Source organism: Mesoplodon bidens (genome assembly GCF_964165515.1).
Source record: "Mesoplodon bidens genome assembly, chromosome: 4".
In the NCBI taxonomy this organism is placed as follows: Eukaryota; Metazoa; Chordata; class Mammalia; order Artiodactyla; family Ziphiidae; genus Mesoplodon; species Mesoplodon bidens.
In genome coordinates, this window is record NC_138160.1 from 50,471,223 (window position 1) to 50,496,183 (window position 24,961).

At 36.6% G+C, this 24,961-nt stretch overlaps 1 protein-coding gene and 1 pseudogene across 3 annotated transcripts in view; both read left to right on the forward strand.

Moving 5' to 3' along the window:
• KIF2A (kinesin family member 2A) overlaps positions 1-24,961 on the forward strand; it is a 70,607-nt gene that overhangs the window by 28,311 nt on the left and 17,335 nt on the right. The window contains exons 2-12 of one of the 2 annotated variants that reach the window (XM_081231530.1): positions 6,790-6,884; positions 7,266-7,385; positions 15,395-15,449; positions 16,434-16,556; positions 17,094-17,194; positions 18,900-18,995; positions 20,647-20,701; positions 21,081-21,243; positions 23,758-23,848; positions 23,948-24,011; positions 24,569-24,660. In XM_081231530.1, coding sequence (XP_081087656.1) covers positions 6,790-6,884; positions 7,266-7,385; positions 15,395-15,449; positions 16,434-16,556; positions 17,094-17,194; positions 18,900-18,995; positions 20,647-20,701; positions 21,081-21,243; positions 23,758-23,848; positions 23,948-24,011; positions 24,569-24,660 — 1,055 coding nt within the window. The remainder of the gene's footprint in view (positions 1-6,789; positions 6,885-7,265; positions 7,386-15,394; positions 15,450-16,433; positions 16,557-17,093; positions 17,195-18,899; positions 18,996-20,646; positions 20,702-21,080; positions 21,244-23,757; positions 23,849-23,947; positions 24,012-24,568; positions 24,661-24,961) is intronic. The other variant, XM_081231531.1, reaches the window with a different exon arrangement.
• On the forward strand, positions 9,943-13,255 carry LOC308617212 (poly(A) polymerase alpha-like; annotated as a pseudogene). Its single transcript has 4 exons — positions 9,943-10,926; positions 11,131-11,435; positions 11,655-12,440; positions 12,876-13,255. The product of its transcript is annotated as a poly(A) polymerase alpha-like (transcript).

Here is a 24,961-nt window from a genome sequence, read left to right on the forward strand (position 1 = left end):
TTAAATCTGACAGATACTAAGTATTATTGTGAATGTGAAGTAATTGCTAGTTGGACTGCAAAACTTTGCAGTTACAGTTACTATAGGAGACATCATAACGCTAACTAGAAAAGTTATAGATGTTCCTACTCTGTATTTCTTCTCATTGTATATTCCAGAAATACTTGTGTGTTTCTGTCAGTACACATGTATAGGAATGCCTACAGCACCATTGTTCCTAACAGCAAAAACATAAAAACAGATGTCCATCAACAGTAGAATAGATAAATTTTGGCATATTCATATGTAGTGAAAATGAGTGAACATAAATGAGTAAACATAAATGAGTGAACAGCAACATAAGTGAATCTCAGAAAGATAGTGTTGTCTGAAAGAAAGAGGTCTTACAAGTAGTGTCTATTTATGTACAGTTTAAAAATAGGCAAACTTTAAATTTTTGTATGTGTTACATTTATAAATGAAAAAAGTATAGAGAAAAGCCACAGTATGATTATCTCAACTATCAGGGTATTGGTTACTTCTGTTGGAGGGGAAAAGGAGAGGGAGAGGGAGGTTCACTTAGGGAGGGGGACATACGGGGTTTCAAAGGTATTGTTTCTTAACCTGGCTCATGGTGGATACACAGGTGTTGGCTCTGTTGTTTTTTAAAGTGTAGATGTGTGTATGATATAACTTACAATAAAGTCGATGGGGAATCAGAGTCAAAGGACAACAAATTAGGATGGAGTATAAGAATTTTCTCAAATAAGAGAAATAGGATGGTATTTGGAGGGCCACATGGGAAGATTGTCACAGGTTCTAGGGAAAGATATTTCTAACACTGAGCTTGTAATTCTGTATCTGTAGTTGTCTTAATAACACCAGTGCATGATTGTAATTAACAACATAGACTCAGGAGAAAGTATATCATTGTTCCACCACTAGTAGCATCATTTTCCCAGTCATCCAGGCTCAAAATTTTCCTATGATACCTATATATTATTTATCACTAAATCATAATGATTTTTTCCTTTGAAAAATCTCATATCTGTCCCTCTTTTTATTTTATTATTTAACATCTTTGTTAACAGGTGATTACCATTTGACTTTTGAAAAAATCAAATTGTAAATTTTTACTACAATTAAAAATGAGATATTTGAGTATCTCAGCTGAGCCATATATAAAACAAACAAAAACCTTTAAAGGCATATTGGGAAAATTCAGTCTTAGAAATTTTTTTTCAGAGACATCATTCGGTAAAAATCATAAAGCCCCCAATGCTGCATAGGTACTCCAGATATTTCTAGTTACCTGATCCACTGGCAAAAAAGCAAACACTTAACACTTCATTTATTCATTCAGATCCAGTCTTTTTATTCATTTCTTATTGCTGGAATTTCACACTCATTTCTTTTTTTTTTTTAACATCTTTATTGGAGTATAATTGTTTTACAGTGGTGTGTTAGTTTCTGCTTTATAACAAAGTGAATCAGTTATACATATACATATGTTCCCATATCTCTTCCCTCTTGCGTCTCCCTCCCTCCCACCCTCCCTATCCCACCCCTCTAGGTGGTCACAAACCACCTAGCTGATCTCCCTGTGCTGTGCGGCTGCTTCCCACTAGCTATCTATTTTATGTTTGGTAGTGTATATATGTCCATGCCACTCTCTCACTTTGTCACAGCTTACCCTTCCCTCTCCCCATATCCTCAGGTCCATGCTCTAGTAGGTCTGTGTCTTTACTCCCATCTTACTCCTAGGTACCTCATGACCTTTTTTTTTTTTCCCCCTTAGATTCTATATATATGTGTTAGCATATGGTATTTGTTTTTCTCTTTCTGACTTACTTCACTCTGTGTGACAGACTCTAGGTCCATCCACCTCAATTTCACAATTTGTATGGAAACACAAAAGACCCCGAATAGCAAAAGCCATCTTGAGAACAAAAAATGGAGCTGGAGGAATCAGACTCCCTGACTTCAGACTATGCTACAAAGCTACAGTAATCAAGACAGTATGGTACTGGCACAAAAACAGAAATATAGATCAATGGAACAGGATAGAAGCCCAGAGTTACACCCACGCACATATGGTCACCTTATCTTTGATAAAGGAGGCAAGAATATACAGTGGAGAAAAGACAGCCTCTTCAATAAGTGGTGCTGGGAAAACTGGACAGGTACATGTAAAAATATGAAATTAGAACACTCCCTAACACCATACACAAAAATAAACTCAAAATGGATTAGAGACCTAAATGTAAGGCCAGACACTATCAAACTCTTAGAGGAAAACATAGGGAGAACGCTCTATGACATAAATCACAGCAAGATCCTTTTTGACCCACCTCCTAGAGAAATGGAAATAAAAACAAAAATAAACAAATGGGACCTAATGAAACTTAAAAGCTTTTGCACAGCAAAGGAAACCATAAACAACACACTCATTTCTTGTTGGTTGAGTAAACTGGACTATGGTAGAGATAAGCCAACATTTTCTCAGTCCTGCCCTACTACATGTCTAGAGCTTCATCTTAACTGGTGGATCAGCTGCTTTTGACTCTCCCAACTTGTGGCTTAAGGCTTTCTGGGTGTTTGCATTAGTAATGGAAGTTGTGGAGGTACCATTGTTGAGAGGACTGCTGATACTGGGTGTTATCTCTGTGATTTTCTTTATCCTTTTCCTTGCTGATCTCTCTAAGGCTGTCTTTCAAGATTAAAGTCCCTGTGAAATCGTAATCTGTGATCCTAATACAGACATTGTCCCACTGGTCTGCCTCTCCTCACACACTTAGTTATCAGTACACTAAGTCACTTCTCCCTCCTTAGGAATGTTGGACTATTGTGTTAGATGCTTACCAGTAAGAATGGTGGTGTTGGTCTTGCCTTTTGAAACATGCATGTGGTTTTCTCTATTCTCATTATTGTGGTAGTTCTGTTGGGAATTGCATGGAGACCTCTATCTGTACTCTTCTTCAACAACCTCAACCACAGCCTCTCCATTCCCTACTGGAAGTTATTCTTTATGGTAGTCCAGTGTTCAAATGCATCTTCTTTGGGGTCATTTCCTATTGATGAAATCCCAAAACCTTTGTAGCAGTAATCTTCATGTCCCCACTAGTGGGTGTTACTGTTGTGTGGCTGCCAAGGGTGGTGGGGTGGGGGAGGAGTGGCTGCTGGGTCTCAGCCTCACTACTCGTGTTATGGAGATGGTGGTAAATTAGTGGCTTGATGCAAGCAGTGGTAGCTCCTCTTAGATTGTGATGCTGTATCCAGCATCACAGGGCAGCTCTTGGCTCTCTGGGGTCTACTGTCCGCTTCCATTACCAGTTAAACTCAGTCTTTCTCTTGTTCACATCCTGTGGCAATCATAGATACACTGCTTGGATCTCCCTTTGAAAAAGAACTTCTTCAGCTTCAGGGAGTACATTTAGCTGACAGCCTCAGCTGTTAGTATCTTCAAGGCTCCATAGTTTTTGAGCTGAGGCCTTGTGTTTCCTAGGAAACCTCCAGCTAGTGACTGAGCATGGTGTGAGTACTAGGCCCAGTGTGGCACTCCTCTAACGGTCAGTCTTTGCTCTGGAGCTCCCTGATGGGTTGGCCAAGACTGTCAGATCCGCATCAAGGTCTGAGGCTTTCTTTGCTCAATCCTGCTTTATGTCCCCTTTCTTTCAGAGGTTTCAGATAGGCATCATGGTCTGAAAGTTTTCCATGACCAGTCCTGTTTCCTTCTCCTTTTATCTTTCACAATAAACCTCTTGTCCTCATAGCTGTCTCAACATCTGTTTCCCAGAGGACCCAACTGACATATACTATTTGTACTGGTTATTTACCTGATTTCTGTCCAAATCAAATTTCAGTGAGCATTATCTGATTTCCCTTTTTTTAATCCTCTTCCTTGAATCCTGTCAGTCTTTTCCAGCTCATCGTTTCCCCACCCCTGACACTTGCTTCTCCTCTAATGTACACTTAATCTGAGTAAATGGCACTGCGAGTTACTCAGTTGCTTTTACATTTGTCTTTCACATTTTAGTCCTTGACCCACTTAGAACTTTTTTGGAGGGAGGGAGAATACTGTGTGAGATAGGGATCAGTCAGTAAAACTGGAGAATTACCATAGTCAGGGATGAACGAGGTCACAGAGGTAATGGGGGGTCAGATCATGTAGGTCTTTGTTATATGACATTAAAAGGCCTTTGGAAGGACTTTGGCTTTTACTCTGTGTGAGATGGGGAGCCACTGGAAAGTTTTGAGCAAAGGAATAATCTGACTTAGTTATTACCAGGAATGTTTAGGCTGTTCTATGGAGAATAGGCAGTAGGGCAAATCTGGTAGAAGAGAGAGAGTAGTTGGGAGAGAATTGCAGTAATCCAAGATCAAGGCCTTGGTGGCTTACAACAAGGTGATTTCCGTGGAACTGGTAAGAAATGACAGTATCTGGGGGTAAAACTCGGGCATCATCATTTTATTTTGTAAAAAATCTCCCTAGGAGTTTCTGGTGCACAGTGAGGGTTGAGAATCTATGCTACGGTTTATGAATTTTTACAGAGGTATTTGGAATTTAAGCCACACAGGCTTCTTCCTCATCAGCTTGATTTAGGAGAGAAGACAAGCATAGTGATAGTAGCAAGTGCTTTTGCATCTGACTGAGGTTCAAATCCGTGTTAGTTATTAGCTGTATAACCATGAGCTTCAGTTTCTTCATTTTAAAAAGGGAGGTAGCTACTTAACAGTTATGTTTGTTATGTTGAATGAACCAATGTAGATTAAATGAGCCAGTCTCTGACATATATGTGCTCACAAAGTAGTAGCTTAAAGATCTAGTCTATCATATTGGTAAAAGTATTTTAAATTGATGATGCTCAGTGTTGATAGTGTATAGAGGAATAGATCCCATTGTTGGTGGGAATATAAATGGAGAGCAATTTTCAAATATCTATCAAAATTTCAATCTCCTTAACCCAGTCTGCTTCTAGAAATTTTATTTATGAAAACAGTCACACCTATGTACATATACTCAGTGCAGCATCGTGTAATGGCAAACAATTGGAAACAATTTAAATTACTTCTAGTAAAGGAATAAATTATGATGCATTCCTTTTATGGAATGCTATGAAGTTGTTAAAATTAATGTTGATCTGTCATGGAAAGATTGCCAGTACATATTTTAGCTTTTAAAAAAGCACCAGGGCTTCCCTGGTGGCACTGTGGTTAAGAATCTGCCTGCCAATGCAGGGGACATGGGTTCGATCCCTGGTCTGGGAAGATCCCACATGCTGCAGAGCAACTAAGCCCAAGCACCACAACTACTGAGCCTGTGCTCTAGAGCCCACGAGCCACAACTACTGAGCCCATGCATCACAACTACTGAAGCCCGCACGCCTAGAGCCCGTGCTCCACAACAAGAGAAGCCACTGCAGCGAGAAGCCCGTGCACCGCAACAAAGAGTAGTCCCCGCTCACCGCAACTAGAGAAAGCCCACGTGCAGCAACGAAGATCCAACTCAACCAAAAATAAATAAATAAATAAAATAAATTTATAAAAAAACAAACAAAAAACATAAAAAAGCAGCAGTATTAAAGCTGAGAGTATGTACTTAAATCTTCAAAGTTTGAATTTTTAACAAGATTATATTTATTTATTTCTTCAAATTTTTATATGAGCCCATATAGAAAAAATATTGATTGACAGTAACTTCATACATAGACAGTAATACTTATAAAATTATTAGTATTCATATTTTCTTTAAAGATACTGTATGCCTTGTTATTACAGTAACATTGTTTTATATACTATATATCTGGATTTAAAAAAGATTTTAAAGAGCTGTAAATTATTCTAAGATAAATTATAGATGCCTCAAAGATTTCATTTAGGAAATACATATGAAAATTCCATATGTTCAGCATTTTATTAGATAATATTGAAGATGCAGGTATATAACAAGTAGTTCCTATCCTTACTTGACTAATAATCAAATGGGTGGGTAAGATGAAAACAGATGAAATAAGTGAAAAAAATACACACACACTTACACACGCAGTACTCATACTCCTGTGTGTGTATATATCTATATCTATATCTATCTATCTATATATATATCTGCTGATCTGTGCAATGGCAAGTGCATGACAACACGTGCAATAGTATTTTTTGCAATGTTTATAATAGAAAAAAAAAGTTGCACAAACCTAACTGACCATCAATAGGTATTAAATAAGTTGTGATAAACATAATGGAATATTATGTAAAAATGTAAAATATTTAGATCTATAGTTATTAACAGGTAAGATCCACAGTCTATTAGGAGAGAGAAAACAAGTTTAATACATAATATATAATGTCTTCTCTGTGTAGATGGTAAATACTGGAGTCGTCATAGAAAGTAAGGAGTGGAATGGATTTAGAGAACATTTTTGATTAGTATTTCCCAAACTTTTTGGACTCAGATTCCTTTTCTTAATAATTTTAAAACAATTTGATCAATTGTACAGTATATGATAGTGAAATTTAAGTTAAAAGTATTTATATCTATATAGTATTAAAAATTGCTTCATTAATTTTTGTTCTGTGTTCTTCAGAATGACTGTTGGCTCGTAGTGAGTTCCTGGTCTTGACAATTGGCAAATTGATTTATGGTCCCATAGATAAAGTTCATTCCCTAATCCTGAGAATCTGTGGAAATCCCTTGTAAGGAAAGTAGTATCATAGTTCTGTAAGTTTGTAAATTATAAAATTGTTTTTGATAGTGTTTAGGAATACCATAATTTGTGGCATTTTAAAAGTGTATATTTTATTCTCACTTAGGCCGAATACATCAAGCAATGGTAACATCTTTAAATGAAGATAATGAAAGTGTAACTGTTGAATGGATAGAAAATGGAGATACAAAAGGCAAAGAGGTATGATCACTGGGTTGAACTTTATTTCTAGTCTTATAATCAAGATTCTGAATATGAAACAAAACAAAACTGTATAGTTTAATATAGTGCATGTATCCTTTATCATTCTTGAAAAACTTTCAAGTGATTAAAAAATTTCACTGAAAGAAAGGTATATTCCTCCTGCATATCTTATGTGATTGGATAGACCACAAAGTACTACCTTAAGAGAGATTCTTTTAAATATATGTGGGTTATAATTCTAGATAATTTAATTTTCAAGGTAATAATGTTCCTTAGGCTGAAATTGTTTAACATTTATTCTCTGTGTATAAATTTATTTGAAAATGAAAGGTTAATTGTCCAAATTCACTGTCAAAATATATGCATTTTATCAAACAGATTGACCTGGAGAGCATCTTTTCACTTAACCCTGACCTTGTACCAGATGAAGAAATTGAGCCCAGTCCAGAGACACCCCCACCTCCAGCATCCTCAGCCAAAGTAAACAAAATTGTAAAGGTTAGTGATGCAAACTCAGAGCAGCGTGTGTGTGTATTCTGGTTTGAAATGGGACTGTGAAGAGTATGTTTAAGTATTTGTTTGCTTTTTTAGAAAAACCTTAATTCTTTCTGCCATCTACATGCGTGTATGTACACACATACTTTCAAGGATCGAACAGTTGTCTAATTCACAATTATGACGATCATTAGGTAAGATCCTAGAAATTCCATGCCTGATTAGGATTTTTCTTAAGACTAATTGTTTCTTAGGAGACATGGGTCAAAACCATTTGCTTGCTAGTATTTGTTGAGTGAATACATACGACTTTGATAAAAAAAAAATGAGTTTCTTATTCATAATAAATTCCCATTTTAGTAGTCTTTTGAAATAGTAATTCTGCTATTTACATTTATTTAAAAAAATGGGAAATGACAGATTGTAGTGTAACTATTTCTGTATTATCTCTGAAGAATAATTTATTTATAAATTTTAAAACCATGCTATGCCCCTTAACAGTTTTATCTTCACAAAAATAAAAGACACGTGATTTTTATTATTTTAAAAGATAATTCCTCTTCCTCTCTATTGAAATGTCTCTGTGTTAAAACTTTGTATCAGAATACAACTCTTTAAATCAGATAGTCGCTCACAGTTGTTAAATCTGCAATTCTTTGTGTTCAAAATTCTTACTACATGGACTTCCCTGGTGGTGCAGTGGTTAAGAATTTGCTTGCCAATGCAGGGGACATGGGTTCGAGCCCTGGTCTGCGAAGATCCCACATGGTGTGGGGCAACTAAGCCCTTGCGCCACAACTACTGAGCTTGTGCTCTAGAGCCCGAGAGCCACAACTACTGAGCCCACATGCCACTACTGAAGCCTGTGCGCCTAGAGCCTGTGCTCTGAAACAAGAGAAGCCACCGCGATGAAAAGCCCACGCACCACAATGAAGAGTAACCCCCACTTGCTGCAACTACAGAAAGCCCGGATGCAACAATGAAGACCCAGTGCAGCCAAAAATAAATAAAATAAATTAATCAAAAATTCTTACTACATTGTTGATTTTATCTTCTACAAAATATGACATGACTTTAGCCCTATAGGAACTCACTATTTTGCAGGGAAGACATACATAAGCATCCACATATAATATGATAGAAACTCAACAATATCAACAAAACATTGTGCTTTTTAAACCATGCATATGACCATAAGACAAATTTTCAATTTATATAAATTCAACATATTGAGAGTCACTGCTTACAGGCCATTAGTTAGTTACCCCTTGTTAGTGGACTGTTTTTCATACTTGGCTTCACAACCTTGAAGGATCTTCATAGTTTATCCTTCTTGGAATGTCATTAGCAACCTTTGATGTGCATTAGAATCACCTGGAAATTTTTTAGAATATATTGATTCCTAGAACCATTTGCAGAGATTCAGTTTTATTTTATCTAAAGGGTGGCCCTGGGATTTCCCTGATGGCTCAGTGGTTAAGAATCCACCTGCCAATGCAGGGGACACGGGTTCAAGCCCTGGTCCAGGAAGATCCCACATGCCGCGGAGCAGCTAAGCCTGTGTGCCACAACACTGAGCCTACGCTCTAGAGCCCATGAGCCACAACTACTGAGCCCATGTGCCACAACTACTGAAGCCCGTGTTGCTAGAGCCTATGCTGTACAACAAGAGAAGCCACCACAATGAGAAGCCCATGCATGGCAGCGAAGAGTAGCCCCCACTCTCTGCAACTAGAGAAAGCCTGCTTGTGCACAGCAATGAAGACCCAGTGCAGCCATAAAATAGATAGATAGATAGATTAAAAAAAAAAAGGGTGGCCCTAGCATCAATATCCTTTTAACAGTACCTATCTGATTTGAATGTGCAGTTAGCATTGAGACCCACTGCATTATTTGATATTTTTTTTTAGGTGAATAAAATAAAGTCTTGGTAAATAAATAATAGGACCAAAAACTTGCTGCCCTATCTATGCAGTGTTGAAGTCTTTGAAAGTCTAATGAAACCTTTTAGTAAAAACCGACAGTGTGCATTTCATAGTGTTTTGATGTTTCAGTTTAACAATGGGCTGTAAGTTGTCTAAAACTAGTATTTTGTTATTTACCCCTGACATCCAAAGATGAAATGTATTACATAATTTTGGCAGGATAGCATGATAATTAAAAAGCACACACTTTAACGAAATTACTTAATCCTTCTTTGCTTCACTTTCCTCATCTGTGAAACCAGAATAGCAATAATAATGATGTCACAGGGTTGTTGTGAAGATTAAATGGATTAATACATATAAGGTCCTTAGAACAATGCCTGGCTCGTTTTCATTCCTGAATATTTTGGGGCAGTGGCGGGATACTAATATAAAAAAAAACTTGAATATTGATGGCATTAGTGGTAGTTTATCAGAAGATAATTTTAGTTTTTCATCATTTATTTTTTCCCTTTTTTCATTTAGTTTAATATTATTGTATGTCTACCCACTTATGTTTAATTAAAGGAAGCTGAGGCCATGTTAGGACGAAGGGGAAGGAGGAGAAGCACTTAAACATCCCCCCACCCCCCCACCCCGCCTCAGTGGATCTTGCCCAGGATGGCAGCGGTTTCAGGGGGTGTGTGGGGGGGAGTGACTGGGCGGTGCCAGTGCAGGAGACGATGCCATTTCCAGTTACAACGCAGGGATCACTGCAAACACAGCCGCCACAGAAGCACTGTGGCATTACCTCTCCCATCAGCTTAGCAGCCCCCAAGGAGACTGCCTCCCTACTTACACAGAAACTGTTTGAGACTCTGAAGCCCTCTAGCGTTTTTGAAGAGGAAGAGGAACTTTCTTTTTGAAGAGGAAGAGGACTTTAATTTTGGGAAAATTAAATAACCTGGTAAAAGAGTGGATATGAGAAATCAGTGAAAACAAGACTCTTCCACGATCTGTAGTTGAAAAGGTTGGTGGAAAAATTTTTACATTTGGATCTTACAGATTGGGAGTACATACAGAAGGTGCCGATATTGATGCATTGTGTGTTGCACCAAGACATGTTGATCGAAGTGACTTTTTCACCTCATTCTATAAGTTGAAATGACAGGAAGAAGTACAAGATTTAAGAGCTGTTGAAGAGGCACTTGTACCAGTTATCAAACTGTGTTTTGATGGGATAGAGATTGATATTTTGTTTGCAAGATTAGCACTGTTCCAGAAGACTTGGACTTAAGAGATGACAGTCTGCTTAAAAATTTAGATATAAGATGCATAGGAAGTCTTAACGGTTGCAGGGTAACCGATGAAATTTTACATCTAGTACCAAACATTGACAACTTCAGGTTAACCCTGAGAGCTATCAAACTGTGGGCCAAACGCCACAACATCTATTCCAATATATTAGGTTTCCTCGGTGGTGTTTCCTGGGCTATGCTAGTAGGAAGAACTTGCCAGCTCTATCCAAATGCAATAGCATCAACTCTTGTACATAAATTTTTCTTGGTATTTTCTAAATGGGAATGGCCAAATCCAGTCCTATTGAAACAGCCTGAAGAAGGCAGTCTTGGGCTTCCCTGGTGGCGTAGTGGTTGAGAGTCCGCCTGCTGATGCAGGGGACGCGGGTTCGTGCCCTGGTCCAGGAGGATCCCACATACTGCGGAGCGGCTGGGCCCGTGAGCCATGGCCGCTGAGCCTGCGTGTCCGGAGCCTGTGCTCCGCAACGGGAGAGGCCACAACAGTGAGAGGCCCGTGTACCACACACACACAAAAAAAGAATGCAGTCTTAATTTGCCTGTATGGGACCCAAGGGTAAACCCCAGTGATAGGTACCATCTTATGCCTATAATTACACCACCATACCCACAACAGAACTCCATGTACAATGTGTCCGTTTCAACACGGATGGTCATGGTTGAGGAATTTAAACAAGGTCTTGCTATCACAGATGAAATTTTGCTGAGTAAGGCAGAGTGGTCCAAACTTTTTGAAGCGCCAACTTCTTTCAAAAGAACAAGCATTATATTGTACTTTAGCAAGTGCACCAACTGAAAAACAACGCCTAAAATGGGTGGGCTTGGTGGAATCAAAAATCCGAATCCTGGGCTTCCCTGGTGGCGCAGTGGTTGAGAGTCCGCCTGCCAATACAGGGGACATGGGTTCATGCCCCGGTCCGGGAAGATCCCACATGCCGCGGAGCGCCTAGGCCCGTGAGCCATGGCCGCTGAGCCTGCGCGTCCAGAGCCTGTGCTCCGCAACGGGAGAAGCCACAACAGTGAGAGGCCCGTGTACCACAAAAAAAAAGAAAAAAATCCGAATCCTGGTTGGAAGTTTGGAGAAGAATGAATTTATTACACTGGCTCATGTGAATCTCCAGTCACTTCCAGCACCCAAAGAAAATCCTGACAAGAATTTTGCATGATGTGGGTGATCGGGTTAGTGTTTAAACAGAAAACTCTGAAAGTCTCAGTGTTGGTCTCACCTACGACATTCAGTCTTTATAGGCAAGCAATAAACAACAAGATGTTTGAGGTGGACATGAAAATTGCTGCAATGCATGCAAGAAGAAAGCAACTCCATCAACTACTGCCTAATCATGTGCTTCAGAAAAAGAAAAAGTGTTCAACAAAAGGTGTCAGGTTGACACCTCTGAATGACAGCAGCCTCGACTTGTCTATGGACAGTGATAACAGCATGTCTGTGTCTTCACCTACCAGTGCTATGAAGACCAGTCCATTGAACAGTTCTAGCATTTCTCAGGGCAGAAACAGTCCTGCTCCAGCTGTAATAGCAGCACCTGTGACCAACATACAGGCTACTGAAGTTTCTGTGCCACAGGTAAATTCCAGTGAAAGCTCAGGGGGTACATCGAGTGAAAACATTCCTCAGACTGCCACACAACCAGCCATTTCATCACCACCAAAGCCTACGGTCTCCAGAGTTGTTTCTTCAACACGTCTGGTAAACCTACCACCAAGACCTTCAGGAAATGCAGCAACAAAAACACCTAATCTTATAGTAGGAGTCAAGAGGACATTCTCACCTCATAAAGAAGAGAGTCCCAAGAAAACCAAAACAGAAGAGGATGAGACAAGTGAAGATGCTGCCTTGCTTTGAGTGGATATGATAAAACAGAAACAAAGGAAGAACTTGATACAGAGACAAGTACAACTCAATCAGAAACCATTCAGATTGGGCTTCCCTGGTGGCGCAGTGGTTAAGAATCTCCCTGCCAATGCAGGGGACACCGATTCGAGCCCTGGTCTGGGAAGATCCCACATGCGCGGAGCAACTAAGCCCGTGCGCCACAACTACTGAGCCTGCGCTCTAGAGCCCACGAGCCACAACTACTAAAGCCTGTGCACCTACAGCCTGTGCCCCGCAACAAAAGAAGCCCCCGCAATGAGAAGCCCACGCACCACAATGAAGAGTAGCCCCCGCTCACTGCAACTAGAGAAAGCCTGTGCGCAGCAACAAAGACCCAATGCAACCAAAAATATAAAATAAATTTATTTAAAAAAAAGAAAAGAAAAAAAGGAAACCATTCAGACAGCGGCTTCTCTGTTGGCCTCTCAGAAAACATCCAGTACAGACCTTTCTGATAGCCCTGCTCTCCCTGCAAATCCTATTCCTGTTATCAGGAATTCAATAAAACTGAGATTGAATTGGTAAAAACAACCTCAGGGGTCCATAAACAATATCTGCCAACTCAACCTGTTGTCTTCAAATGCTAAAAAAGGGAGAATGGAGGGTACAAGACTAGACATGACTGAAAATGGATTTAGGTTTTTTTTGTGACCTCCCTTACTGGGCTAATCAGCACTTGATCGGAAGTCCAGGTTAGTATGTGAAGCCAGGAGTACTGTGATTATTGTGTTAGCAACAGTTGCATTAACTATTTCAAAAAATTACTGCCAAAAAAAACCCTCAAGCTGTATTTGTATTCATAATTGACATGTGGACTGGGTTTATGTTTGCTGCATTGTTTGGAAAATTTGCAGTACAAGCTGGCATAAGAATTCCTTATTCTGATGATGCACTTTTATGTATTTTTTTAATTAGAAAGTAGAACTAATTTTAGATTTTCAGCTTGATAGATTTTCATTTTTTCCTGAAGAATTTCCTTTACCATTAGTTTTCAAACTGGATGCCATTGTGCAGTGGTGTACTGTTGTACTTCAGAGAAAGGATAAGAGTACATCTAGTTCAGTCCCTATGAGGTAGCTGTAACCTTTAAAAATGAAATGTCAACTCTAGGGTATATATTTGACATTGAAAGAATAATTAGGAGATACTTCATTTTGATGGGGTCATGATTAAGAAATGCTATATTGGTTTTATTTATAGAATTGTTTAGAATGCATCCAAATCAGTGATCAGCCAGCGAATATTTTTCTTTGAGCTTGTTAAAGCTCCACATTCTTTTGCCTTCAGTATCTTGTCTTTGAAACAAAGGTTTTGCTCCCTCCCCGTTCATTTTCTTTTCCCTTTTTGCTTGTATGCATAAGGTAGGACTTCTTTCATAAAAAACAAAATGCCAGTATTTTCTTAAGCCATGATGTGAAACCAGTGACCCTGTGGCCACATGGCACAGAACACTAAATTTTGGTCCCATGGCTGAAATTTTAGGGTGACTAAAAATAATGCCTGTGAAACATGATATCTATCTTGGATAGCCATTTGATCTCTAAATATGAGGATTTTGTACACTCCACAAAACTCCTGTCTATAGTAAAGTTGATTTTCAATTTTAAACACGTGGGCAAAAAGGCATTTTCTCCAAGAATTTTAAACACATTTTTATTTTTAAATGGTTGACTAATATTTGTCAGTAAATTTTACATGTAGACACATTTAAACATCATTTCTAGCAAAAGCACTTGACATCTAGTCAGCTCTCTACTCCTTTTTTCATTTTGTTTTATCCTATCAATAAATAATTCCACATAAGTAAGCAGCAGAGCATTCATCTTTACAGAATATGAGGGATGCCAGATGTTGATAAGCTTAGTTATTCTTTCTTAATCTGGGCAAAGCAAACCTAACAGATTTTTCTGATGAGCATGTTTTATGAATCCTCCATTGTGTTCCATTCTATCACACGTACATTTTTCACGTTAAACTGCAATTACTTAAACGCTTCCCCTGTCCTTCTAAATTAATTTTCCAAAGTTGGAGTGTAGTCTTTTCCCCCTTAGACTATGCATTAATTGAGGCTTTCTTTTCACCACACTTTGTAATGTCTAGTGTACAGTACTTCTACGTCCCACATCTTTGCTCTGCACAGTCACCTTGCCCTTCCTCCTACCACCTAAGAAGGAAAGATGGTCAGACTAACAGGTGAAGTCTACAAGGTGTCTGTGTGTTCTGTGTAGCTTCAGAGTTAGATTGAAATTGCCAGGTACAGATTTAGTCTTGTCATTTTGTTTACACATTGGGGAAAAAGAATTCAGTTTATTAAACATTTCATGTAACTGCACCCAAGTTTTTGCCAAGCTGGGAACTTGGACCTTTTCTGTGTAATGACTTTTTTTTTTTTTTTTTTTTTTTTTTTTTCTTTTTGCGGTATGCGGGCCTCTCACTCTTGTGGCCTCTCCCGTTGCGGAGCACAGGCTCCGGATGCGCAGGCCCAGCGGCCATGGCTCACGGGCCCAGCCGCTCCGCGGCATATGGGATCCTCCCAGACCGGGGCACGAACCCGTATCCCCTGCATCGGCAGGCGGACTCTCAACCACTGCGCCACCAGGGAGGCCCTGTGTAATGACTTTTTAATTCTAGTTTTCATAACTTGGAGATCAGACTGTTGGTTTCGCATGATGTACGTAGTGTCTCATGACTGGAATTTGCTTTGTTTTATAGTATCTGTACTCCTTGTATTTTTCAAGAGCTATTTTGTGAGCAGATGATGTATTTCTCCATTGAAACCACAATTTAAAAAAACACAGCAAAAAAATAAATAAATAAATAAAAATAAAGGAAGCTGATTATGATAGACATATATATGAGGAGTAAAGAGAGAAAGTAAAATGAACATTTTCTCTTTTATAGAATCGACGGACTGTGGCTTCTATTAAGAATGATCCTCCTCCAAGAGATAATAGAGGTAAAAATTTACCTATTAATTTTGCCTATTGCCCTGACAAGGTAAATCAAAAGTAAATATTACCCTTGACGTTATTATTCATTTAAACTTTACATGGCTAATTTTAAGATTGATATCGTCTTGATTTCCCAACACAATAATGTCAGTGATATAAAAAAATGATTTATAAAGGTATGTGATGAATGTGAAACTCCATGATATATGCCATTTTGAGGCATCTTATTTACCCAATAATTTTTCAGATTTGAGGAGAGTATTATGAGAAAGAAAGGAATGGGGAAGTAGTCAGTTAATTGATTTCACAAGGGTAAATTTAATCATTGTGACATTTTTACATTATTTTCTGGCTAACAAACTTTCAAAAAGTGTCATGGGTAACTTTGAAGACAAGTCGAACAGGTATCAATTGCAGTTAATTTCAAGTCTCTCATATGTTTTCATCTAGGTGATATAAAGCACAGTTAATTTCTTTTCTACTGTTCAGCAGTTCAGAATGGTCCTTTCTCATAGTGATGTTTCCTCTGTATGTATGGATGGTGAGGCAGGACAGGTGTAGGTATTAGAGGAAAGATTGGAGGTAGAGGGAAAGTCCTGCACTTTCAGCACTATTCTTTGAGTCTTGTGAAAATTTATATTTCTTTGTAAAATGTGATATTTATATTTAACTTAATATTGCTTTTTCCACTTTTGTAACATCCACAGTGGGAAATTCTCTGTTGAGGATTTGCATATTTGACAAGCAAAGAGTAGGATTTAGAACAAAAGGAGGGTTGAAGGACTTTTACGTTTTTACTTGCTGTATTTCTGAATTGTGTAAGTTTTTCAAAATGAGAATGCGTATAAAATCTGTATTTTGCACACTTTTTAAAAATTATTATTTAAAATCAAGCTTGGCTTTGGTTTTTATAAATTATTCAGATTGAGTTTTGTTTATTGAACAGAATTGATTATTACGTATATTTTAAAATTTTGTTTCACTTTCAGTGGTTGGTTCTGCACGTGCGCGGCCTAGTCAACTTCCTGAACAGTCTTCCTCTGCACAACAGAATGGTAGTGTTTCAGATATATCTCCAGTTCAAGCTGCAAAAAAGGAATTTGGACCTCCTTGTATGTAAATCATGTATCAAGGATTCAGTCATTTAGGCATACATGTATTTTCTCTTGGTCAACTTTATAAGTCCCCAAATTACAAACTTAATTGCAGATTTTTTGTTGTTAGTTTAGTCTGTTAATTGGGTTTTTAATGTATCTTTTGGAGGAAACAATTTATAAATATAAAACTGTAACAATGTTTCAGTTGCTTTGAATTTAAAATTATGGCCAGATAATTTTGACAGATGTTATAAAAGGAATTCTTATGCTTCTTGATCCTTTCCAATTCAAAGATCTTTGATTCTAAACCAAGAGATGACATGTATCCATATGTTAGAGTCATTTTTCATGACTCTTATTTGTATATTGTCCTGTTCCTAGCTTTGTTAAAGCAGCTCATAAGTAAAGTTCACATATTTGTCATAGGCATGTTTTGTCACTGTGTACCTTTTTTTGGTGTGTGTGGTAAAATTTCATACATAAAATTTTTGTGTATAAGTATGGTACTCTAAAAAGAAAACTAGGCTTCTACAGCTCATCTGTTTCTTCCAGCACGTAGAAAATCTAATTGTGTGAAAGAAGTAGAGAAATTGCAAGAAAAACGGGAAAAAAGGAGACTACAACAGCAAGAACTTAGAGAAAAAAGAGCCCAGGTTTGTAACAGAAACATATTTTGTTTATGCACCAACCAAATATTAGACTGTGTCAGTGAAAGTGATTGGCTTATGAAAAAATAATTGAGGCATTCATTTAAAGATTTCAGTATAGTTCCTTAAATTGATATTGAGGAATAATATAAACTCTTGGGGAAATAAGTTATTGTTCCATTTTGAATAGTAAGCCATTGTGTTACAGAATTCTAATGGATGTATAACATCGAGAATAATAGGATTTTGACTTTTTAAAAAGGACTAAAAATACATTCAGAAAAACATCAAGTTAAGGTATATGGTTATACTATCCATTTTATTGTTTTTCCATAGTTAATAAGTTCAGCATATCACAATGAAAGGGTGGAAATTCGTTGTGTGTTGATTTATACTAGATGTTGAGAGTATCTCTGATGTGCCCCTCTTCTCACATTTCCTTTAGATAGTAGCAAAACTTTACTAGCAATGGAAAACTTGCGTAGAAGACTCGTCTTTTATCTCTCTACAGCTCTTCACATATTAGGAATTCTGCTATTGTACAAATAATTCCTCCATTGTGCTTGTATCTATTATATTCTCAGAACTTGTTTCCTATAATAAAATACCAGGATTGTCTCCTTATTTAGGAGTATGTTCAAATGCCCTTAATCATAAAGATGTTGTGTTGTGGAATTGTGGAATCAGTATAATATTCAACCTGAATAAATCAACTTATACCTGAAAGTGACCTGAGAATGACCAGTTGGGTTTTGAAATGAATAATGCTTGTAGCTACTGATACTTAGTACAGATGCCACCTGGTGTTTCCTATGGGTACTTCATAATATTTTTACATCTCTTTGTGACCTCTTCTTTACATTCTGCTTCTCAGTTGACATAGTTGGTGTTATTTCCCAAAAGGTTAATTGAAAGTATGTTACATTAACAGTTTTGAAATGTAGTTGTACTCAAAGCAAGTCTGCATATAGTATTATGGGAAAAAGAACCTGACCTAAAATGTTTAATAATTTATACTCATAGCTAGGAGAGGCTGTTAACTGTTGCTATTTGTATCTTAATCTGAATTTTCTCAGTTTTGAAGCAAAATAGTAAATTGCAGTTAGCATGCAGTAATTTGAATTTTAAAGATTTCAAAAATTATCTTGGCTTTTGATTCCTTTAAATTCTATGTCCTATTGATTTGGGGCTGTATTATACCATGCCTTAGTTTTTTTTAGAGAGTCATTAATAATAGAAAATGAACATAAATGAATCCATAGTTCTACTTTGCTGAAACATTGAATTAGGAATTGGGAAGGAGAATCTGATTAAATGCATTTTTCTAAGAATTTCAGCTTTTCTAGAGTTCTTTATTGATGTTTAGGATGAGCACTGTTTTTGTTTTGCTCAATTTTCTAGGAGAATTAAGGTATACATATAACATATTTGAAATAGGTCAAAGGTGGTTTTAATAAGGAGTATTTTGTTTGGAGTTAACAGAATGCATGTAGACTAACAGAATTGTGTTTTTAATATAAAAGTGATTCCTAGGCATACTATTAATCTTGAACTCTGAAACTATATCACATCTCAGGTTTCAGTTTGGGCTTGGCTGTTACAAATGACACAACCTATTTAATTTTAATTTTCAAACCGTATATAACATAAACGCAACAAATACTACTTTATTGTAATTATAATAAATGATGAATTCTCTGTCTTCTTACAGGATGTTGATGCTACAAACCCAAATTATGAAATTATGTGTATGATCAGAGACTTTAGAGGAAGTTTGGATTATAGACCATTAACAACAGCAGATCCTGTAAGATTCTTTGTTAACAGTTGCTCTGGAACTTTTTATGCTGTAAATAAAAACGTTTGATACCCCCTAAGTTAATACTGTATTTAGCTCTGTAATTTTTTCCCTCTTTATGGGTGCTCCTTCTCCATATTTTAAGAAGATCAAGAAACCGTTGGGAATTCCCTGGCAGTCCAGTGGTTAGGACTCAGAGCTCTTACTGCCAAAGGCCCGGGTTCAGTCGCTGGTCTGGGAACTAAGATCCCACAAGCCACGTGATGCATCCAAAAAAAGAAAGAAAGAAAGAAAGAAACCACTCACACTTACCCTTATTTTCTCATTATTTCCCATAATTTGATACGTTAGACATGCTCTCACAAAGATAATCCACTTCAAAACAAAGCTTCTGTGTCCTTGGTAGGACAGAGCAACAGTCAAAGATGATGTCAGAAGACCCAGTTTCCTTTCTGACCATCACTTATACTTTTATCTCAATTCCAAGTTTGTTTCCTCTTGGCTTGGGCTGTAGATCCCACCATCATTCCAACTTACTACTAATTTATTTTAAAATAAATGTTACTCTGGCTTTTAACAATAAGTGATGGTTGTTGAGGACTGCTGTAAACCAGAAATCTAGTGCTTGAAGAATGTTCTGTCTTATGCACCTCCTTTCCTATTGAAGAATGGGAATTTATTGGACAGGGAATACTTTTGTGAGTAATTTGTATTTATGAAAAATAATCCATCTGACCTGGTGTATACAGAATGTATTGGGTACACAAAATACGTATAATACACTTGTGTTAAGGCAGGTGTATTATATACGATTTAATAGAGTAGTTCATAACATTTGCATCTCATATATTTTACTCCTTGCTACCCTTTCATTTGTTTAACCTACATCTGAGCTCATACTTTATGACAGTGACTGGAAAACTTTTTCTGAAAAGGGCCTGATATTTTTGGCTTTGAACCATATGGTCTTTGTTACAACTCCTCAATTCTGCCTTTGTAGTATGAAAAGCAGCCATAGACAATACATAAATGAATAGGTATGGCTCTTTCAGTAAAACTTTACAAAAGTGGGTAGTGGCTTGGATTAGGCTTTCAGGCCGTACTTTGCCAATTCCTGCTTTGTATTAAATATCATTAGAAGGCAAGTATTGGGAACATTAATTTTATGAAAAAATTTAATGTCTAAGAATTGGCATATTATAAAATTGTTCAAATTATTTTGACCAATAATCTTCTGAGAACTGTGTTTCTTGTCTACAGCTAGTTATCTTTGCCTATAATTTTCCCTATAATCAATCTGAAAATATGCCACTTGGTAGGAAATTTTACTTTTGTTGTATACAGCACATCTTGAAGTGAATAAGGTAGTTTCTTAACGTGAACCTATTGCTACTAAGAGTGGTAGTGTCCTCTACAAAGTTATTTCCTAGTGGTTTACCAAATGACAAAATAAGTGAGTTTCCATTATACTTAGAATTTTTGAAGTAATTGTGTCTGGTGACTATTAAAATTTCTTCAAGCTAATTTGTTTTTTAAGCTTACTTATCCTATTTATGTTATGCATAAATTTCTAAAGCCTCGGGAGGAAATATTGCATAATTAACTTTTCAGTGTTTTATATACCACTGATAATCACTGGAAAAAAATATTTTATTTCTAGATTGATGAACATAGGATATGTGTTTGTGTAAGAAAACGACCACTCAATAAAAAAGGTATGCTTATTGAGCTCTAATCAAGGGTTGATTTTTGTCCTGTTTGCAATTTATTTTGATAATAGCAGAAATCAAATTGGTTTGGAAGAGTTAAATGTAAATCATTTCATTTGTACATAACCATTATGTAGATTTCTATGGTTAGGTCTGTTGATGTGTTACTGCTCTAAGAATCTTTGCCATTCCTGGCTTTACAGAAATCTTGATTTTTTACTTTGTTGTTGAAATATTCTGTTTACTTGAATGGCATATTTATAGGATATTTATATTTATAGGACTTACTACTTTTATCGAAATTCTTACTACTTAAAATAATTTTTGTGCATTAATTCAAATACTGTGAAAATTACTGGGCACTGATTTTCATTTATTCTTTTAGAAACTCAAATGAAAGATCTTGATGTAATTACAATCCCTAGTAAAGATGTTGTGATGGTACATGAACCAAAACAAAAAGTAGATTTAACAAGGTACCTAGAAAACCAAACATTTCGTTTTGATTATGCCTTTGATGACTCCGCTCCTAATGAAATGGTTTACAGGTAGGTAAATTTGTTTTAAATCAGAATTTTGTTCTTATACTGTGTGTTCACCACCAACACTGAAACTTATGTTGATCTTGGCATATCTCTCCAGAGGTGTAATATCCTTTTCTTTCCCCCTGAGTTTAAACAAATAAGAATATTTAATAAACACGATAATGAATTTTAACACTTGTTTCCTTTAATGCTCCCCAAATCAGTTTTCATTAATGATTAACTTTATACACTATATAACACACCATATGTATGGATAAGAAAACATTTTCTGTACCTCTAGAGGTGGGATGTGGCTATTTTTTACTTTTTGATCTCTGCATTAGTGAAGAAATTTGAAATAACTGTTACACATCTGTCACTTATTTGTCCAAATCTTTATTTAGCACGTATGGCCACTTAAGGAAAAAAAAGTTCCGTAAATCTACTTGCATTTCCCTAGTTTTATCATTTCTAAGCTTTGGAATAGTTTTAGTACATGAAATTCTTGCATGTTCACATGTTCAACTTACAAACAACTCAAACTTACATGTATTGTGCGTTGATATCCCATATTTTTATCCAAATTTAGATTTTTTTTTTTTTTTTTGTGGTACGCGGGCCTCTCACTGCTGTGGCCTCTCCCGTCACGGAGCACAGGCTCCGGACGTGCAGGCCCAGCGGCCATGGCCCACGGGCCCAGCCGCTCCATGGCATGTGGGATCCTCCAGGACCAGGGCACAAACCTGTGTCCCCTGCATCGGCAGGCGGACTCAAACACTGCACCACCAGGGAAGCCCTAAATTTAGATTTTTATACATAGTTTGTAAACATTTACTTCTCATTATTTAATAGGTCAGTTTTAGCAGCATTGTTATTTCAGTCTATATTAAATTGTCTTGGCAGTTACTTGAATGCTATGTTTCATTGCCCTTTTATTTTATAAATTTGACTGGAAAACAGAAAGTTAAAGGGTTAATAAGAATCCTAAGAATTGAAGATGTTATAAATGAGATAAGACCAACTCCACTGGTCTTAAGACAGTAAACTCGGAGTTCAGCTGTAAAGAAAGAGGACAAAACTAAAGAACATGTGAATGCTAGATAGAGGTATTGTGAAAAATTTGTTTTGAAAGGGAATTATAATTATAAATTGTGTATTTTTTACCTTTTTGAGAACTGAGTCCTGTCCTCCCCCCCTCACTCCCTTCTCTGCTTCCATTCCTGTCTCATAAAATATGTCTGTCTGACTTTTATAATCATTTTCAAGAAATCACTATAAATAAAATTATGTTTCTGTGTAGGTGCTAGATTTAGTAAACATTTTGTGTTTCACCCTTATTTATGCTTCTTAATTTTACCAATATTGATTCTCTCCCCTTATCCTTAACTTTTATGGATTGAGAAGTTAGGCTTTTTTTTTTTTTTTTTTTGGTCTGATCACTCTTCAGACTCATTTCCAGTTCTTTTTGATTAGAACATTTTTCTGCTCCTTTTGTTCTGTACTTTCTCCAGTTGTGCCTTTAAAAAAAAATCAATAGAGCTATAGAAAGTGTTCTACATATATTCTTTTGAAGCCTGTGTAAAAAGTAGATTTGTTTTCTATCATGCTTTTAGGGTTCTGCTCAATGAAGTAATTTTTTGTCCCTCCCTACCTTTTTATTTTAACTCCAGCAATGATTTTACCAATGCATAATATTTGGGCATCCTTTTCCTGAATCAAGACTATCAACTCAGAATTCATTGTCTTATAAGCATAATTTTTATTTACTTACTCACATTCAAGGAAATTTTACCACTTTTATACTTGTTTAGATAATGTTTTCGTACTTTTTTCCCCTCTAGCTTTTCTGTATTGAGATTACCACTCTTTTTTTTTTTTTTTTTTTGCGGTACGCAGGCCTCTCACTGTTGTGGCCTCTCCCATTGCGGAGCACAGGCTCCGGACGCGCAGGCTCAGTGGCCATGGCTCACGGACCCAGCCGCTCCGCGGCATGTGGGATCTTCCCAGACCAGGGCACGAACCCGTGTCGCCTGCATCGGCAGGCGGACTCTGAACCACTGCACCACTAGGGAAGCCCGAGATTACCACTCTTGATTCTGTTTTTGTTGAAACCTTTGATACTTTTTTTGGGTTGGGTTGGGGTTTTTGGTTTTGGTTTTCATATCTGTCCTACTTGTCTGGCTGATATTACCATATTTTGTTGTTATTTTTTAAAACTTTCCTACTGTCTTCTATATATTATGTCTTTAGCTCAGTTACTATCAGGTTTTTTTCCCTGTCCATTATTATTGTGGCCCTTGTTTATTTTGGAATTACTGCTTGAAAATATGCTTTAAAGAGCTTTAAGCAATTCTAGGACATGGGTATTTAAAATTTTAAATCAGTAGGGTCAATTGTGGCCTCGCAGTTGATCCCACTGATTTGTTAAAAATCTTGGTGTAAGATTTGCTTATAATAACACTTGATATTAGTTTTATTGCTTATTTGTTTAATTTAAATATTAACTGTATGTTCTGACTGGTACATTTTATTTTTAAGGTTTACAGCTAGACCACTAGTGGAAACTATATTTGAAAGGGGAATGGCTACATGCTTTGCTTATGGGCAGACTGGAAGTGGAAAGACTCATGTAAGTAATTCATTACAGTTACATCCTGGTATGAAGCCAGTTTATTTTCGTTATAGCTTAATTCTAAGACCTAAATTCTATTTTCTTTTTAACATATAGACAATGGGAGGTGACTTTTCAGGAAAGAACCAAGACTGTTCTAAAGGAATTTATGCATTAGCAGGTAACTTCCCTTTTTGCATGTTATTTATAATATTCTTCTTGAATATTATTCAGGTGGCTTGGAAATAAGATTTGGAAGTACTGCCCAGAATTTTAAGGGTAACTAATGCTATACTTACTATATATTACATCAGTTTTAGATTAGCAGACTGTTTTGAAAAGAACTGTGCTTTGGGGGCAAAAATCTTGATTATGTTTGTGTTGTAATCTGGCACATTGTTGGAGCTTAGCGTTTGTTGTTGAATAACTGCTTTGTGAAAAGTTTCCATTTGGTATGATTATGAAAGTAACCTTTTTATGACCGCCTATAATTTTATGCTATTTATAAAGATAAGTAGTAGCATTCTATTCTTGAATATGAAGGAGAGTGGCCTCTAAACTTTAAATGTAGAAAAACTATTACTACTGGGGTTTTTTTGGAAAATTAATATCCACTTTAATCTTCATTTTTCTTATTGATACTATCATTCTAGGTAAACATTAGTTGATTTGAATTGCTTTTTAAAAACAATATTTGTTGCATCTTAATAAATTTTCTCCATATGAAATTGTTGACAGCTCGAGATGTTTTTTTAATGCTAAAGAAGCCAAACTATAAGAAGTTAGAACTTCAAGTGTATGCAACCTTTTTTGAAATTTATAGTGGTAAGGTAAGTGGAAACTTAAAAAAAATTTTTTTTTTTTTAGTTTTTAAAATTATGGTTAAAAAATGCATAACATAAAATTTACCATTCTAACCATTTTTAAGCATAGAAGTTCAGCAACATTCACATTGTTGGGCAGTCATTGCCACCACATAATTGTTATATGTATTTGGAATATTATGTTAAAGTTCTGTGATGAGATTTTTAAAAATTCCCTTTGAAATCCTTTAACTTCAGTATCGATCATTATTATTCTAATAACATTATTACTAGAATTCTCTGAAATAATTTTCGGACTCTGAATGAC